Source organism: Tupaia chinensis, unplaced genomic scaffold (assembly GCF_000334495.1).
Source record: "Tupaia chinensis unplaced genomic scaffold, TupChi_1.0 Scaffold000093_1, whole genome shotgun sequence".
Lineage (NCBI taxonomy): Eukaryota > Metazoa > Chordata > Mammalia > Scandentia > Tupaiidae > Tupaia > Tupaia belangeri.
This window is the reverse complement of record NW_006159555.1, coordinates 10,154,952-10,173,380: the sequence shown is the minus strand read 5'-3', so window position 1 is coordinate 10,173,380 and position 18,429 is coordinate 10,154,952. Positions and strand designations below refer to the sequence as shown.

The window sequence follows — 18,429 nt, the reverse complement described above, 5'->3', positions numbered from 1 at the left end:
AAGAGAACAGGCTATGTCTGCTTCTCACAGCCCAAGCAAAAAGCTGGCACACGGTGGGCTTATAAACATTCACCAGAAGAGACTGTTCAGTAATCCATAACTTCTACTTGGTTAGCATTATAGTGAATGAAAAAATATATTTTCTAGATATCAAGTATCATTTCTATGACTTTGAAAAACTATGATTGACCAGCCACCTCCACATATGTCATTCATTTACCCTCACAACAACCCAGTGAGGTGGCTGAAACTTTAGTTCTATCAAGTGGCAAGTTGTTATGTGGCAGAGCTAGAACTCAGGTGGCCTTGCTGAGTCTGAGATGCTCTCGCATGTTCAACACAGCCACTGAATCCACTGCTTGAAAGATGTAATAGATTCTCATGGGCTTCCTACTGTACGTGGGCCACTGGCCCTGCACTACATGGGACTGCAGTGGTTCTTATTTTCTGTCTCTTCCCTGTAGTCACCTGTTCTTGCTGGTGTATCTGATGTCTTTCAAAGCATTCTGTCTGGGTGAAGACCGCAGGGCACCTCTGCTTCTCAAATCTCCTTCCACTGCTCTGGGGCTCATGACCTTTTCTGGAGTGGAAGGAAGCTGGTAGAAGGCAGGTCTCCACACTGAAGAGGTACCAACAGAATGAGGGCCAAACTAAAGTTAACTGGTGACCCACCTGCCTTAGAGGAGCCTGAAGAATGCCTCCAGTGGGCTGTGAGGCATCAGCCCTGGACTGTCCATACTTCTTTGAATAGTCAACAAAAGTCTAGAGCTCAGAGACAGAGCCAATATAGGTGCTGAAGGCCTAGGAAAAATCAACACAGGATAGCTGTTTAAATGAAACTCTTTCTCAATCAGAGAGGAATTAGGGATAAACTGGCCAGTTCACAGAGGCCACAGCAAAAATCTGGCAGAAAGATGAGCTTGTTCTGTATCATCATGGTGGAGGACTAACCTGGACAGGCTGTGATGTGGTATGAGAGGAACCAAGGATTTAAGAAAATGAAATTCTGTAAATCAACCTGACTTCTCTCCTAGGTCTAGAACAAACAGTAATTGGGAACTACTAAAATACGTTTAGCTAGATAGATCTATGAGAGATTTCTGGCAAGACTTTGAGAAGATGGCAGGTTTAGATCAACATGTGTAATTCTAGATGTAGTGTACTAATTCAATGTTCAGTGTTTCAGGCAAAAAACAGTGCTTGTGCCTTTCTGAAGATTATGATAAATTTGAATAAAAAGTAAGGTTCATGTGATAGTTTAGGCATCTTTAGGAGGAGGGATAACTGAGGCTATGACTAAGGGTCATAAAGCCAGTTTTGATCTAAAATTCTGAATTGCCCAAATAAAGTTCAAAAATATTCCCCAGTCCTTGGAACAGTATGGTGTGAGAAGCCTCTTTAAATATATAACCCAATACCTAGTGACCATACAATCAGAGATCTGGCCATACTGAAACATTTTATATAGACAGAAATAGACAAGGGGATTTATGATACAATCATGCTTTGGATGTATCAGTACAAGACATGTGAGGCTGTGATTCCATCAGGTGGTGGGGAATGAGCATGATTTATCTGCTGGCAAATGAGTCTCCACTACACCTAATTATTCTTTTATCTAAGTGCATCATGATCTTCTCAGTCCTGGACATCAAAGTAGTCAATTATTGGCTCCTTGGTTATTTTCTGTAAATTACTGCTCCCAGGACTCCTGAAAAGCAAACAAAGAGTGATCAATCTCTTTGAAGGAAGCAGATACAGAACTTCAGAAAGTTAAGGCTTAGCTGATTTACCAGTTGTGAAGTTTTGATAAGCTAGTGGAGCAAACGTAAACTGGTAATTGTTAAAATCTTCCATAATGAAGGTTTATACCAAAAGAAAGCAAGACAAGGGGAACAAAGACAGCATGGCATAAACAGGCCACTGACTCCACATGTTTACATCTAAGTGGTACTAGACATGGCTATGGCACTGTCTGGGAATATCCCACATACTTCCAACACTGTCCATGTGACAATCAGACTGTGCTGACCAGAACGCATGTTTCCAGCGGTGCATAGGGGCTGTCCTGGGGAGCTATGTGGCCCTTAATGGTCTTGGCTGAGGCTGAGCTCAACTGGCAATACCTTGTTGTTCTGTACTGTCTCATGGGAGCACCAACTGCTATAACCTTCATGGTGACCTGCAAACTGCCCTAACCACCCTTTCTGAGGCTTGGGCAACAAGCACAAAGAGAAACTACTTGGACTTCTGGTTAATTGTCAACCATGCTGCCTTGGTCACAGCAGGGCAGGTGGGCTTCCCTCCTGACAGAGGAGAGGAAGAAAAGAACAGATGGTGCTCCTTCTCTGCTCTTGTCTGAGAAAATATCTGGCAGACTTGCTCCTTCCTAAGTTGGTTATCTTTCTAAATCATGAATATGTTTTTGTTGTAAAAATGATTCAAACCATACAGAAGTAGACAGAGCAAAACATAAAAAGTCCTTCTCACTTCCTTCACTGCCAATTCTTACCCCAAATCCCACTTCCACCTTCAGAGTAACTAATGTTAACAGTGATGCTCCAGCCCTAAATCATCTGGTGTGACAGACTGAATCTACCTCCCAGTGTCACCATATGTACCATGAATATGATGTCCAGTGATCCCGCCCCCTGGAGTGGAATCTGGCATAACAAACACAGGACCCCTCTGCCATAAAGAAATGTGTCTGACACCTAGTCAAACCTCACATATTTAAACATGGCACCCCAGGGCCAGGTCTGAGAAGGCCACCAGAAGCTGGTGGAACCCAGGGCAGTTCAGCCCATGCTGTCATCTCTGAATAGGAAAGCAGCTGACGAATCCTTACCTGTCTGTCTGATGTCTGTGATGAGGAATTGGTGGCGGAGGCCGTGTCTGCATTTCTCTTTCAAGCACAACTGTCAATGTGGTAGGAGGACAAATGGACCTCCCTCTGATAAAGCAAAACACAAAGTGTTTAGAAGTTAGAGTTGTTCGTGGAGATAGACAACAGGAACTCAGTTCAGGACTTTGGCACTGTGACACTGCTAAGTACTCTGATATGACCTTTCTCCTCGCAGGTGTGGCCACCTGTATTAACTCCCTGTCCCTTCCACCCACCTCTGCTGATTCTGTTGCCTGTTTCCTCTCATGTCACACTTGAGTGTTCTTCATTGGGAAGTTCTTATTGACAGTAATTGTAGGTCTTCCCTGTCCTTTTCTGGTGCATATTACTTTTTAAATTTCCTTTGATGGCAAAACACTATTTACAGGGACTCCTTGCACCAGAGTCTAGCATTCTGATTGTTTCTAACATACCAGGAGGACAAAGCCAGGGAGAGGTCAGGAGAAAAAGGACATAGAAAGAGAAAAGGGACAGATGTGATGGGCAGGCATCTCTCTGCTGGTGGAAATGCTACCTCCAGCGTCTGCCGTGGATCTGGGCAGACAAGAGGACTATGTACTTTCCATCTGTCTGCCCTATGGACTGAGGCATGGGCTTTTGCTCTCTGGCTCAGACCTTTAGATCAGCTTAGAATGGGTGTCTCAGAGGAGCAGATTTTCCAACTATTCTTTAGAGGGAGAGAGGAAGTAAGGAAAGAAAATATTGACAGACTCTCCTTCCAGGGTTACTTTGCCCTCCTGAGGAGTTACTCCAATGACAGCAACATACTCACCTGACAGCAGTGATGACGACATTGCGCTTTGGTTCACTGTCATAGCTCACACTCTCCAGGCCATAAACTTGGGCCAGGTCGTGGATGAGCCGGCGGTGATCTCTATTCATGGGAGGGAAGCAGTGGCTTTTCTTACTATTCTTTCCCTGTATTGAAGGAAGAGAGGACTGATTGGTACCATCATCCTCAAAACAGCAAACAATTACAACTGCCCATCCCACTCAACAACATCTTGGATCAAGAAAAGGTGACTGAATTTGAAAGGCCTAATGTGTATGGCATTTCATAACTGCCAAGCCCGCCCAGAAGGGTTTGGGAAAAGGGGAACTGATGCATTTCTTTCATCTGCTTGGTGAACCACAGTAGCAGTGGCTGAACAAGGTTGAGAACAAAGGGCTGGTGAACCAAGACTTAGGTGGACAGTGTAATCATTCTGCCCGAGGGGGCCCAACAGTGGGGGATACGTGATATGTTCAAGAAATGACTAAATTGAAGACTTAATAAACAAGAAAATCTCATTTCTAAGTGTATGCAGATAGACACACATCAGAAATACATTTGCTTCCATTTTCTCTGTGTCAGTGTTCTGCTGGGAAGTGGTAACAGAAGGGAGGAAGAGAAGGGAGTAGGATGAGCACAAGGAAGAAAGTGGTAAGAAAAGCCATCATCATTCGACATGGGGCTAAATCAGCTATCCTGACCTCACTCACAGTCCCCAGTGAATGAAGAGGGAGCCAATGCAGCACTGGCTGCTTCTGCCTAAATGAAAGACCTTTCACTTAAACCTACCTCCTCGACATCCCTGGCTGTGTCAGGGACAGGATCTCATTCTCTTTATTACCCTTGGGGTAATAAAGCAGTGTGCTCTATAATACGCTAGCCCTTCAGTGATCCAAGAGTCTTCTGTTTTCCTAAGGAGCCCACACAGCTATTCGCCTATCACTGTTGAGCCCCCTCATCCAGAGTTTCTTCACCCATTAGATACTGAACTAGGATTTCTAATTTATACTTAATTTGACTTTATCTTTATTGCAATGACCAAACCAGGACAGTATTTGGTATATATTAAAATGGCTGGGCTTTTGGGAAAGATAAGGATCCTCATGGAAGTTGTGACTTTTTCCTACAGTGTTTCTGAGATCTGGTTTTTTTTTCCCCATCAAGCTGATCTTAAAGAAATGTCCAGCTAGATATTTTGACTTTAACCTTATTCACAGCCTCCACAAGCGTTTCCATTTCCTTTTCGATGTCACTGACAAACTTCAAGTCCTTCCTGAAATGAGAAATGACCACAGTTAATCTAATCTATTCCTGCCCCTCTGGGAGCCCCATCCACCCACCTTCTGCCCATACAGTGCAGACAAGGGACAATGTTGGCAGAGAAACCACAGAGGTCAGGAACTGACAGATAACAGATTAACTGTGCTGAAACAAAGGAGGAGAAGAGAAAACATATGTGAGAAAAGAGATGAAGTCAGAAAGAACAGCCATCAGAAGGCTAGGAAGACGAGAGAAAAATAAAAAATGTTATTCTCCCAAGTGAGGACCCTGTGACTGTGAGGCCCAGGGGGGAAGAATTGGTGAGCAGCCCAGAAATCTTTCCGTTCAGTTTAGTTCAGCCCTTCGTAGGATCAAGTACCTATCTGAGGGGCCACTTCCCACCAGAAGCCCAAATGCAGTTCTTCAAGGAGACAGTTTTAAGAACCCAAGAAAAAACAACATAAAATCTCTTACGACAGGTAAATAAACTCGATTGGCTTAATCGCAGGAGGGATACATATTAGATAACTACTAAAAAAAGACTAAATGCTCTCATAAAGCACAATTAAGAAAGTAGGTAACAGAGTACATACCTGGCTTCATCTTTCAAACTATCACTGAATTTTGATCCTGAAGAACGTATATTGAAAGGATCAGAATCATCACTGATATCAAATGCCTCTGCTAACCTCCTGGAAGTGAGAGAGAGGTATGCACATAAAAGGAAAGGATAGGGAAGGAAATTATCTTGTAGCACCAGACATCTGCCTACCATGTCCTCAATTCTTCATACATGAATGATCTCATCTCAATAAACTAGATTGTTAAAGAACAACTTGGGGCAAGAGGTGGTACTGTCTTCATAGGAGAAAACAAGCCAAGTAGGTCTATATGGGCCTGAGGAAGCCATGGGCTGAATACTGGGGACTTGGGCTACTTGGGGAAGAGAAGGCTGTGGATATGAAATCACTGGGAATGGTCAGGGGATGACTTTCTCTGAGGCTTGAACATAAGATACATAAAATAGACACATAAATATACAATTAATATCTTATCACAAAAATATCTAGAAAATAATGGAATTCCACTAACAACATAACCACTGCATTTTTTTTTTTTTTAATTTGCTAGAAGGTTATGTGCCCTCATCAGATAGAGAAAGACAGAGGGAGAAAGCATTCCCCAACAAGGCATGGCCACAGTGCAATCAATTCCTTCTCTTGCATTACTCTATTCTGTCAGGATTCTGGGCATGCAATTACATGTACCCTATACAATTACATGTACCCTGAATATTTTTCAAGCTAGATTGGATGGGATTTGAACCACATGGTCAGCCATATGGGATCCAGCTGCCTTGTCCACCAGACCATGGAGCCAGCCCCAGTACAGCATTCTAATTAATTTTTTTAGATCCCCTCCCCCTTCAATAATGGTTAGTTGTACACATAAAACTTTGTAAAGCCCCCTATGTGATTAGCATTTCTCATATTACTATTTGGTTTTTACACCTTCTTCTTTTTTTTTTTTTAAAGAGATTTTTGCTATAGGGTGCATGTGCTTGCTGGAGAGACAGAAAGTGAGAAATCACCCCCCTAAGGGAGATGGTCATACTGCAATCCCTTCTCTTTCACTCTCCTCTCGGGATTTTGGGACACGCATGCACATGTGTGCTTGGCCTGAGTTTTAGGCTGCCAGGTTTGGGATTTGAACTGTGGTCAGCCACGTGGGAGTCCAGTGATGTAACCATTATGCTATCTGCTGGCCCCAGTTTTACACCTGTTTTAATAGTTTATAATCTTCTAATTACATTTATCTCATAATTTACTTAAACATTTCCCATTTAGGTTCCTTTTTTGTTTTGTTTTGTTTTTGCTATAGGGTATGTGCACTAACTGGAGAGGAAGAGAGAGAGAAAGTGGGAAAGCACCCCTCAGGGGGAATGGCCATGCTGTAACCTCTTTTCCATTCTCTTTTTAGGATTTCTGGGCATTCATGCACATGTACTAGACATGATTTTTTTTTTCTTTTTTTTTGAGAGGATTTTGCTATAGGGCATGTGCGCTCGCCAGAATGACAAGAGAGAGACAGAGAGACAGAAAGTGAGAAATCACCCCCAGGGGTGATGGCCATGCTGTAATCCTTTCTACTCCATTCTCCTCTTGGGATTTTGGGCATGCATGTACATGCACCCAGCCTGGTCTGGGTCTTGAACCACGGTCAACTATGTGGGAGTTCAGCAATGTAATAGTTATGCCACCTGCTGGTCCCCCTACAGGTTTCTTTATTAGTTTCCCAGTTTCTCAATATTCTAAGTGGCACACTATTTCTGCAAAAAGCCTTTAAAATTATTTCCCTGAAAAATGCTTATAACTGTGTTGTTAAGAAGGTATGAACATTAGATTCTTGACCAATGTGGTGGCCTAAGTAGTCTCCCAAACTGTCAGACTATGCTCTAACTAGCAGTGACTGAGTCTCACAGCATCTTACAACACCCAGATTTTTTCCCCCTTCAAATAAAAAGATAGAATTCAGCTTAGCATTTTACTGTAATTTCCATTTACACTGAGACAGGGTCCCCTGTAAGTTCAATGCCCATAAAAATCTGGTTCATCATCATTACTAGATTTTTTTCAATCTTTCAAGAAAGGCTTAATTTTCAAGTTTCAAGATAATTTGTTGGGGAGTTCTTCTTATGTTTTCATTACTTGGCCACCAATTCAAACTTAAATTAAAACTTGTCTGTGGGCTGAATTTGGCATGTCAGTTTTTTATTTCTGCAATAGAAATATATATAACTTCAGATAGGGTTTTCTTTTTCCTACTTTCTTCTTCTTCTTTTTTTTTTCCAATTGCAAGAGGCTGAGTGTACTTGCCAGAGGAGAGACACAGAAAGAGAGAGAAAACCCCCAATGGTACATCATCGTGCCACAATCTCTTCTCCGTTATTTCTCCATCCTGTCAAGGTTATTGGGCATGAATGCACACATACCTGGTATATTTTCTAAGCTGCAGGGATCAAGATTCAAACTGTAGTTGGCCATGTGGGATCCAGCTCCCTTACCTACTAGGCTACAGAGCTGGTTAGAATATTCTTATTTTTAAAGAGTTTTTGCCATAGGTTGTATGCATTTGCCAGAGAGAGAGAGCTAGAGACAGACACAGAGAAAGAGAGAAAGAAAGTGAGAAATCACCCCCTGGGAGAATGGTCACGCTGCAATCTCTTCTCTTCTTAGGATTTTGTGCACACACACATATGTGCCAAGTGCGTTTTTCAAGCCACCTGGTCCAAGACTTGAACTGCGAAGTTAGCCATGAGGGATCTAGCGTCTTAACCACCACAGCATCTGCTGGTTTGTAAGAGCCTTTTAATATTATCCTTAGTTTCACAACAATTCTGGAAAATAAATACTATTATTATCATGATTTTCACAGATTTAAAAAACTTTTTTCTTTATTCATGATAGAGTATGTGTATGTGCATGAGAGAGAGAGAGAGAGAGAGAGAGAGAGAAAGGTACCCCCCACAGGGTCTGGCCATGCCACAATCCTCTTTCTCCACTCCTTCAGACTATCACATCTTAGGTCCACATGTTTATCGATATGTTTCACACTCACCAGGTAAAGGATTTGAACTGCAGTTGTTATGTGAGGTCTAGTTTTTCTTGAACAGCATGTTGTTGCTGCACCATGGAATCGGCTCCATTTCCATAGATTTGTTTTTAAAGAAAACTAACACTTAGAAAAAATATGTGACTCGCCCAAGCTCAAGTGATTTGTGAAGACAGGATTCAAATCCAAGCAATCTGACTCTGTAGTGCTAGCTCTAACTACTATATACAAGATGGAACGGAGGATTTGATGTAACTACACACCACTGAGGGGTGCGTTCTTCCTCTCTCTCTAGAGTAGAAGTACCCTCTGGCAATCAAAAAAAGGAAAAAGAAATAAATATTTAGATATGTATGGAGTGCTGTTGTAATTATTGAAACTCAAATATTGAGGTAAAACAGGGCTATACTTGGTCTGTGTTTCTATTTAACTTTTTATCTTGCAAATATTTTCAAACACTAGTTATAAGAATATTACAATGAATCCATATATGTCTTTCCCACAAATTCTCCAACTGTAAACATTCTGTTTTGTTATAATCAAAGTTTGCCAATCACTGAATTAATGGTCTTTAAACTGCCAGAGTATTCTCATGGTTACCCATGGTGATGTGGTGGTAATGGCAGCCATGCTCCATGGTACTGGCCATATGGGAAGGTCCTGGGTTTGCAAGGCACGGTCTGTCTGTGCATGTGCCTGTGATTCTAGCTGGCTGAGGCTGGAAGGAGGATCATGATATAAAGACCTTATTAGGGGTGTCTGTCCCTCTCCCTCTCTCATGGAAGAAATAAATGAAGCTCTAATGCCTGGGTAAGGTAACTGGATCCTGAATGGCTGAGTCCATTTGATTCCTGAACCTGGAGGCTTAAAAAACACACTGAGTGATTGTATATGCATGCCTAAAATCCTGAAAGGAGGGAGAGGTGAAGAAGGGATTATGGCATGATTCTCCCTCATTGTCTCTGTTCAGTGAGCGTGTGTGTCCTCTGGTGAAACTAAAAATAAAATAACCCAAAAAAGAAAAAACAGTGCATCCCCAAATAACTTATAATGACCATAATATTTAGGGTAAAATATTTTAAAATGTTCCTATGACATCAGAATAAGAATGTTCTTGGGACCAGCAGATGGTGTACTGGTTACATCACTAGACTTTCATGTAGTAGAACGCAGTTTGAGTCCTGGCCCCAACAGCTTAAAACTCATGCTGGGTGTGTGTGCATGTGTGCCCAAAATCCCAAGAGGAGAATGGAAGAGAAGTGACTGTGGCATGGCCAACCCCCCTGAGGGGTGATTGCTTGCTTTCTGTCTCTCTGGTGAACACACATACCCTATAGCAACAATCTCTTTCTCAAAAAAAAAAAAAAAGAGAAATTCTTAAATTTGTAATAGCCCAATTATAGTAACACCAAATATATTAATTATTGGTAGAATTAATAAATTAGATATTTTTCTTTATTTGTAATTGCTGGAGAACGTATGCACTTGCTGGGATGGGGAGGGAGAAACAGAATCCTCCAGGAGGATATGGTCATGCTGCAGTCTCCTCTCCACTTCTCCATCCCACTGGGATTGTGGGCATACATGTACACATGCTTGGCGTGTGCTTCAAGTCACTGAGGCTAGGATTCAAACTTGAGTCAGCTGTAAGGATTCTTCTCCCTCACCTGCTAAGCTATAGGGTTGGTCTAATTATGACATATTAATATAGTAAAATATCATGTAGGAATGAAAATGAACCAAGTGTGTAACAACAGTAATGTCACAAATTCAGTAAAAGACAGACAAAAATGATAAAAATTAGGGTCAGCCCTGTAGCACCAAGGTTAAGCACTGTGCATTGAGAGCCAGATCCTACACTGCTCACTGGGTCAAACCCAGGCCCCAGGGGCTTGAAAAACATGAATATGCCAGGTATGCAGGTGTGTACTCAGCACCTTGATGGGAAAGAAAAACAGGAAAGGCACTGTAGTGTGATCACAACCCACGGGGAGATGCTTTTCTCTTTCTCTCTCCCTATTCTTCCAGAAATTAAATAATAAATAGATAAAACTGTATGATTTCATTATTTACATAAAGTTCAAAAACAGACAAAACTAATCTAAAGCATTAAAGTCAGGACAGAGGTTATATCTTTGTAGAGTAAAGAGAGAGTTCTGGTAATTTTCTATTCTTAACGAGGTTGCTGGATATAGTGTTGCTGGTTACATGGCTTTGTGATGATTAATCAATCTGTACATTTCTGAACTCCTATGTGTACATTGTAGTTTGACCCAAAAATCTGTTAACCATTTTTAAAAATTGATCTCTGTTGGAATCAGGAAGTTGGTTGGTTCCTGAATAAGTATGTTGTGGCATGTGATGATTACATCACATACGCCCAAAACCACAGGCCCCAAACCACACAGCTCAGATTTCTGGAATATGTTGAAATTACTTGAGTGGTTTATCTTTAAACAACTCAGTTCATGATCACATTTCTTTTGCTATCAGATAGCAATAAAAGACTCAGAGCAGGTGCTGAGCAAATGCTTGAAGGGCTGCTCTCTCACATTAATTTTACAGAACTCAAGGGAAAGTAGATAACAGGTTGTTTAAACTACTTACTTTTTCCTTTCCAAGGCTGAACACTCCTCATCACATTCCAGCCTTGATAAGAAAGTGAGAAAAATAAAGTCAAGGCACAGGCACAGGCTTTACAGCTCTTTCTTTCTTTCTTTCTTTCTTTCTTTCTTTCTTTCTTTCTTTCTTTCTTTCTCTTTCTTCTTTCCCTTCCTTCCTTCCTTCCTTCCTTCCTTCCTTCCTTCCTTCCTTTCTTTCTTTTTGAAAGGTTTTTGCTATAGGACGCGTGTGCTCGCCAGAAAGACAGAGAGAGACAGAGAGACAGAAAGTGAGAAATCACCCCCCAGGGGGGATGACCACGCCACAATCCCTTCTCCTCCATTCTCCTCTCGGGCTCTTGGGTACGCACGCACACGTGCCCGGTGTGAGGTTAAGCCGTCGGGTCTGGGACTCGAACTGTAGTCGACTACAGGGGAGCCCAGCCACATAGCCATTATACTAACTGCTGGTCCCTATAGCTTTTATTCAACAAAAAAATCTTCAAGTCAACCTGAACACTGCAGACTCTTGTTGAAGAACTTCCCTTCAGGTCAGGAAGCAGCCTGGGTGGCCAGGTAGCCCCTTCAGCTTCCACTAGCACCTCCTGCCCTGAGAATCTTGTCTCTCCTGTGCTCTTATCTAGAACGGCCGAATACGGTCCCTCCCTAGGAGATGTGGGTAGGTCTCTGGATTTGGGGTGTCTAGGAGTCACCAGGTAGACCTCCCGAAATCCTCCCCAGGTACCACTCTGATAGCTTCCCCTCCCTCTCGAGACACAGCCATAACTCTAGGTCTTTCTTCTCTCGTGGGTGGGAGACTAGACATATCCAGGTCTTTGCTTCCTTTGGCTACTCTCTGAAGTAGTAGGAGGCATGGAAAAATCTCCTCTGTTCTTAGCTATACCCTGAGTAGGACTCACCAGGTTAGAATGGGTGTAGGCTCCTAGCAAACATCTGCTGCATATTTACTTTGTGCATGAGGTTCTACTGCAGAGAACTGAGATAAATGAATGATTCTCACCCTCCAGAAATTAAGTCTAATCAGAGAAAGAAGGCATATATACATGCTTTAAAAATTACCTGGCTTGGTGAACTTCCTTTTTGGTAATTAACTTGCTGATCTCCACTGTATCTCCAAGCTGCATGTCTGTTATTTTAGAAGCCATGGAAATAGCAGCGATTCTGAATTTAAAAAACAAAAAAGAAAAGAGGAGGCATTGCAGTTTCACAAGAATCTCTCCACTAGGGATACAGAAAAGCTCTTTCAAAGCAAATCCCCCACATGACTTTTTTTTTTTTTTGAGAAACAGATTTTTGCTATAGGGCACATGTGTTTGCCAGAGAGCAAGAAATCACCCCCCAGGGGAGATGGCCATGCCACAACCCCTTCTCTTCCTGAGATCTTAGGCATGCATGCACACTCACCCAGTGTGAGGTTCTTTTTTTGAGTAATTTTGAGATTTTTTTACTTGAAGGTAATCTTAATGCTATTAGATTCACAAATATGCTAATTTAAATACCCAATCCTATGTATCTAAAACACACATTGTAGGCATACAAATATCTATCCTGTCCACATATTAACACCTATTCATATCATGGTTTAGAAATGGGAAGAATAGATTCCCCTTAAATTGCAAGTCAGCAGGTGTTTCTTTACAGTTAACTTTAGCAAAATTAATACAAAATAATTAACAACGATCTTCTTTACTTGTTAACTCATAAGGGAACACCTTCAAAACTACATTTTGTTAAAAGTTTCTGTACTAAAATGTAGAAAAACTGAACTATACAAATACTGAAAAGTTAAAAATTCCTAGCTTTTTATTCCCGGTACCACTACCACAATTTACAGGGCAATATACTGATGTAATAAGAAGAAAAAGAAAAAGAAAAAGCTATAACAAATGAAAGACCTCAGTAATGTACATCTAATTGCATTAATCAATAGCTGTACTTTTTGTAAACTGTGGCTATGACAGTCCTGAACAAGAAGGGTTTCCTGTTTAAACTGCAGTAACTTTTCTGACTGTGGATTATCATTTCTCTTGTGGCAGATTTTTACATTTCCTCTCATGCATTTGGGACAACTGTCTCAAAGTAACCTGCAGCTTTTCTGACAACTCCTCGCTTTCTCTACTGCAAAGAACTGTAGCCCTTTTCTGCTGTTTTTAGAACTTCCTGCTACTATATCCACCACTTCTATCCTTAACCATCACCATAAGGACGGCCTGAGCTTCTTCTACCAAAATTGCCCTTTTTATGGGCCCATAATTTGATTGTTGTTGTCCACTCTAACTTCTAAAATCATTATAGCGTCCACCACCACTGTAGCCATCATAGCCAAAATTTACCCCTTCATTATAACTATCATATTCTCCACCACTGCCACCATAGCCACCACCTTGGTTTCCATATCCTGGTCCACCACCCACCACAGCCACCTCTACTACTATAACCAGGAACACCACCATAGTTGTCACCATCATCTCCAAATTCATTACACCCACTATCATCTCCTCCTCCATAACAACCTCTGCTGCCACCACCTCTATCACCATAGCCTCCTCTTCCACTAAAGTTTCCACGACCAAAATTATCTCCACCACTTCCAAAGTTTCCTCCACAATACATAACCTCTATGACCCTTTGTGATCCAGTGGACTGCATCTCTTGTTTAGAAAGAGCCTTTTTCAGGACCAGCAGTTGGCATAATGGTTATGTCACTGCATTTCCACATGGTTGATGGCGGTTCAAGTTCCAGAACCGGTGGCTCAATCTCTCGCTGGGTGCATGTGCGTGCATGCCCAAGATCCCAAGAGGAGAGTGGAGGAGAAGGAATTATAGCATGGCCATTCCCCTTGAGGGGTGATTTCTTGCTTTCTGTCTCTCTGTCTCTCTCTTTCTGGTGAGTGCATGCGCCCTATAGCAAAACTCTCTCTCTCAAAAAAAAAAAAAAAAAAAGAGAAAGGGCCTTTTTCACAATTATGCCCATTAATAGTGAGGTATTTCCTTATTTTTAAAAAACATTTATTTATTTATTTGATTCCATTTGTTATTATTAATTTTTAATTTGACCAGAGAGAGACAGGGAAAGTTAGAAAGCAAGTCATCAGGTCCAAGACTTGAACCACAGTTGGCCATGTGGGAATCCAGTGCCTTTAACCACCACGCCACCTGCTGGCTGTAATACTGTGGTATTTTTGCCAGCCCCAATAGTGTAGTATTTCTGAACAGCTATTTTATCAATTACATCATGATCATCAAAAGTTACAGGGAACCAGCAGTTAGCGTAATGGCTATGTCACTGGACTCCCACGTAGTCGACCGCGGTTCGCGTCCCAGACCCGGTGGCTTAGAACTCACACCAGGCGCGTGTGCATGCGTGCCCAAGATCCTGAGAGGAGAATGGAGAGGGGATTGCGGCGTGACCATCCCCCCTGGGGGGTGATTTCTCGCTTTCTGTCTCTATGTCTCTATCTGTCTGGCGAGTGCACGCGCCCTATAGCGAAAACATCTCAAAAAAAAAAAGTTACAAAAGCAAATCCTCTTGTTTTTTCACTCTGTCAACCTTCCATAACTTCCATGATTTCAAACTTGCCAAACTTTTTCAAGTGGTCTCTCAAACTATACTTTTCTGTATCTTCTTTAATACCACCAACAAAAATTTTCTTCACTGTTAGATGGGCTCTAGGCTTTGGAGAATCCTCTCTAGAAACATCTCTTTGGTTCCACTAGAGGCTGCCCATCAACTTTGTGTGGCTGAGCACACATTGCTGCATCTACCTTTTCCACACAAAAGTCATAAACCAAAGTCCCTGGAACATTTTGTTCGTGGGTCTCTTGTACTACACAATCTGTGAGCATGCTCCATTTCTCAAAATATTCTCACCTGTAGTTTCAAAGCTCAGACCACCAATAAACAGTTTTCTCAACTTCTCTGGTTCCTTTGGATCATGACTTTCCTCCCCCTGGTGGTGTCAGCGACAGCTGGAGTTGGGCTGGGGGTGACCAGGCAGTGGTTTTTCCTCTATTTTGAGACTCGACTTGCCTCTTCCAACACGAGTTCAATATATCCCTGCATGAGGTTTTAAGCTACCGGGTCAGGGACTCAAACTGTGGTCGAATCTGTAGGAGTCTGGCAACGTAGCCATTATGCCATCTATTGGTCCCATATACGACAGTTTTTAAGGCCCCAGAAGACCATCCATTATGAAGCCTTACATGTTTCTGTCTTTTCTCAGTTAAATTCTAAACACTATATGGGACATGGTAAGGTAATTCAATTCCTAAGTACCCCTTGAGCACTCAGAACAATGCCTGGCACTCAGTACGTTTTCAAATACAGATGCTCTGATGTCCACATACTTTTAAAACATTTGCTATAGGGCACATTTGCTCACTAGAGAGAGAAAAAAAAAAAGCACCCCTCCTTGCCATGAGGAAGGCCATGCTGCAATCCCTTCTCCTCCACACTCCTCTCAAGATTTTGGGCATGTATACACATGTGCCCAGTGTGTTTTCCAAGCCACAGGACTGGGGATTTGAACCGCACAGTTGGCTGTGTGGGATCCAGCTGCCTTAACCACTATGCTACTGAATGGTCCTGATGTCTACATACCCTTAATGTCCTACATCTAAGGCACACCTCCATCTCTAATCAGAAATGCATACAATCACTCATACCCTAGCATCTCTTATGCATTCAGAACCCTGTATGACCACACAGGTCCCAAGACTTCAGGAGTCTACAAAGATACCTCATAGAACAACTAGAAACCTCCATACCTAGAGAGGGCAATAGGACACAGCTCTGCCTGTGCTACTGACAAATGGTATGATCCTCTCTTCAGGATATCTTCCTTTCTTATTTAATGGTATAATGAGACCAAAAGGGGAAAAGAGAGAGGAAGAATGAGGAGAAACAAAAAGGTTAGAAAGAAAATGGTACTATAAACCAGCACTTTTTCTTTGAACCAGAGAAACCAGATTATTTTTTTCCTTTTTAATTTGCCAGAGGGTGCTAGTGCTTGCTGGAGAGACAGAGACAAAGATAGAGATAGAAAAAGTGAGGGATCAGCAGTTAGAGTAATGGCTATGTCGCTGGACTCCCACGTAGTCAACCGCAGTTCAAGTCGTGGACCCGGTGGCTTAAACTCACACTGGGCACGCGTGCATACGTCCCATCCCCCCTGAGGGGTGATTTCTCGCTTTCTGTCTCTCTGTCTCTCTCTGTCTGGCGAGCGCACACGTCCTATAGCAAAAACCTCTCAAAAAAAAAAAAAAAGTGAGAAAGCACCCCCTTTCTATAGGGAATTGTCATGGTGCAATCCCTTCTCTGAGATCTCTCCTTCCTTTTGGGATTTTGAGTATGCATGCGCTCATGTGCCTGGTTTCTTCTTCGAGCCACTGGGTTCAGGACTTGAGCTGTACTGTCTGCCATGCATGCAATCCAGCTTCATGACCACCAGGCCACAGGTTGGCCCAGGAAACCAGATTTTAAAAAATTTATTTAACAAATTTTTCAGCCCTAGCCACAGAAGGCCCAGGTTCAGTTACTGGTCCAGCCTAAAACAGGCGAGGCATAGCAGCATGTCTGTGGTCCTAGCTAACTGGGAGGCTGGGGCAGGAAGGATCACTAAACACGGTGAGATCCTGTGAAAAGTATCTCCTTTTTCCCTCCCCCCAATGCACACACACATTCTCTTTCTCTCTCTCATAAAAAAACAAAACATCCCAAATTTTCCAACCTTTAGAAAAGGCACAAAGAGCCATCACTTGAACTGGATCACTGGAACCAATTGTTCAATTGTTTCTACCAATTATTAACAGTTAACAGCACTAACCTTTGATAAGTACTGGATGCTTCAGAGCAAATCACCATCTCTTTTCTCCGTCCACATTCACACTGTAGCTCTACCTAAAATAAGATTACCATGAGGCAACTTCAGCATCTAAGAGCCATGTGAATAAAGAAGCGTCACATTTAAAGTCTCTTTCAAATCAAACAGTGGCAGAGTAGTCAGTGACCAACCACCCTCCAGGAGGGAAGAAACTAACCACATGGGCAAATTGACAACATGGTAGTTGACATGCCAGGGAGGAAGTGCCCTGTCAATAGTATTCCTTTCTACTACTAAACCAGACGTGGACATTTGACTCAGGCCCAACTGTGGCCTAGTCAACTCTGCCTCACCCCTTTCCTTTCACTCCCCCCAGGGGGCCTTGCTATATCCCTTACTTCCGGCTAAGATTCCCATTTACATGCTCTCACAGCACCCTCTGCAGGTGTAAGTACTCCTCCACAACACCGTAATCATAATTATCTGAATAATCATTGAGTGAGTATCTGTCCCATCTAATTTTAAGGGACCATGTGTCTCTTGTTCACTAATTTAACCCCAGAACTTTCAGAATGTCTTATATAAATAGACATTATATATCTGTTGAATAAACAAAGTAGATACTCAGAATTTGATATAAGAGAGATGAGAGAGATGGTCAGGTGGCAATAGGTACCTGCTAAATGATTAGAAAAGGCTAGGCAGACAGAAATTTATACAATTTGTGCCACATTTCTCTTGCTAACTTAAATGGAAGTTCCTTGCAACCAATGATCCCCTGATAAGATGAATGACCAGAAGCCACTGCAGACAGTTTTGGACCCACTAGCAGTCCCAGATCCATGGTCAATACACTACCTGGAGACAGGAATACCCACCTTGGCTTTACAAGCAGTCAAAGGGCAGGGCAAGGTAGGGTGGCAGGGCGCCATACAGGGGTGGCCACAGTCAGCTCTGGGGGTGGTGCAGGGCTGCTTGCAGGCCTCATCCACAAAACAATCTCCTTTGTGACAGAGTCTTTGGCACTTGTGTATTCCACATGGTAGCATGGCACTGCAGGGTAATCCGCAAGAGATATCAACCAGGTGACAGGGGATGTTGCTTCGTAACTAGGAGAGATAGAAATAGCCAATTCTCATCTCTGCATGGGATTTAGGCTAAGTTTTAACCTCCTCTTAAAAGCATGCTGAATGGGACCAGTAGATAGCATTAGTAGTTATGCTGCTGGACTCCCACACAGTTGACTGCAGTCCAAATCCTGGACCAGGGGGTTAAAACTCACGCCGGGCGCGAGTCATCCCCTCTTCACATTACTTGACTATTTTTTTCTTTCCCTTTTTAAAATTTTATTTATTTATTTATTTATTTATTTATTTTGAGCGGTTTTTCACTATAGGGCGCGTGTGCTCGCCAGACACAGAGAGAGACAGAGTGGCA

At 42.4% G+C, this 18,429-nt stretch overlaps 1 protein-coding gene across 3 annotated transcripts in view; it reads right to left on the bottom strand.

Annotated features, from left to right (window-relative positions):
- Positions 1-1,440: 1,440 nt before the first annotated feature.
- Positions 1,441-18,429, bottom strand: part of NFX1 (nuclear transcription factor, X-box binding 1) — an 84,454-nt gene continuing 67,465 nt past the window's right edge. For 2 of the 3 annotated variants that reach the window (XM_006143102.3, XM_027769806.1), the window contains 9 exons: positions 17,871-18,101; positions 16,996-17,069; positions 12,230-12,331; positions 11,157-11,198; positions 5,531-5,629; positions 4,884-4,950; positions 3,678-3,823; positions 2,849-2,953; positions 1,441-1,711 (listed from right to left, as the gene is read on the bottom strand). In XM_006143102.3, the coding sequence (XP_006143164.1) occupies positions 1,639-1,711; positions 2,849-2,953; positions 3,678-3,823; positions 4,884-4,950; positions 5,531-5,629; positions 11,157-11,198; positions 12,230-12,331; positions 16,996-17,069; positions 17,871-18,101 (939 nt within the window). In that variant the 3' untranslated portion in view covers positions 1,441-1,638. Of the gene's footprint in view, positions 1,712-2,848; positions 2,954-3,677; positions 3,824-4,883; positions 4,951-5,530; positions 5,630-11,156; positions 11,199-12,229; positions 12,332-16,995; positions 17,070-17,870; positions 18,102-18,429 lie in introns of those variants that run through there. The other variant, XR_003548507.1, reaches the window with a different exon arrangement.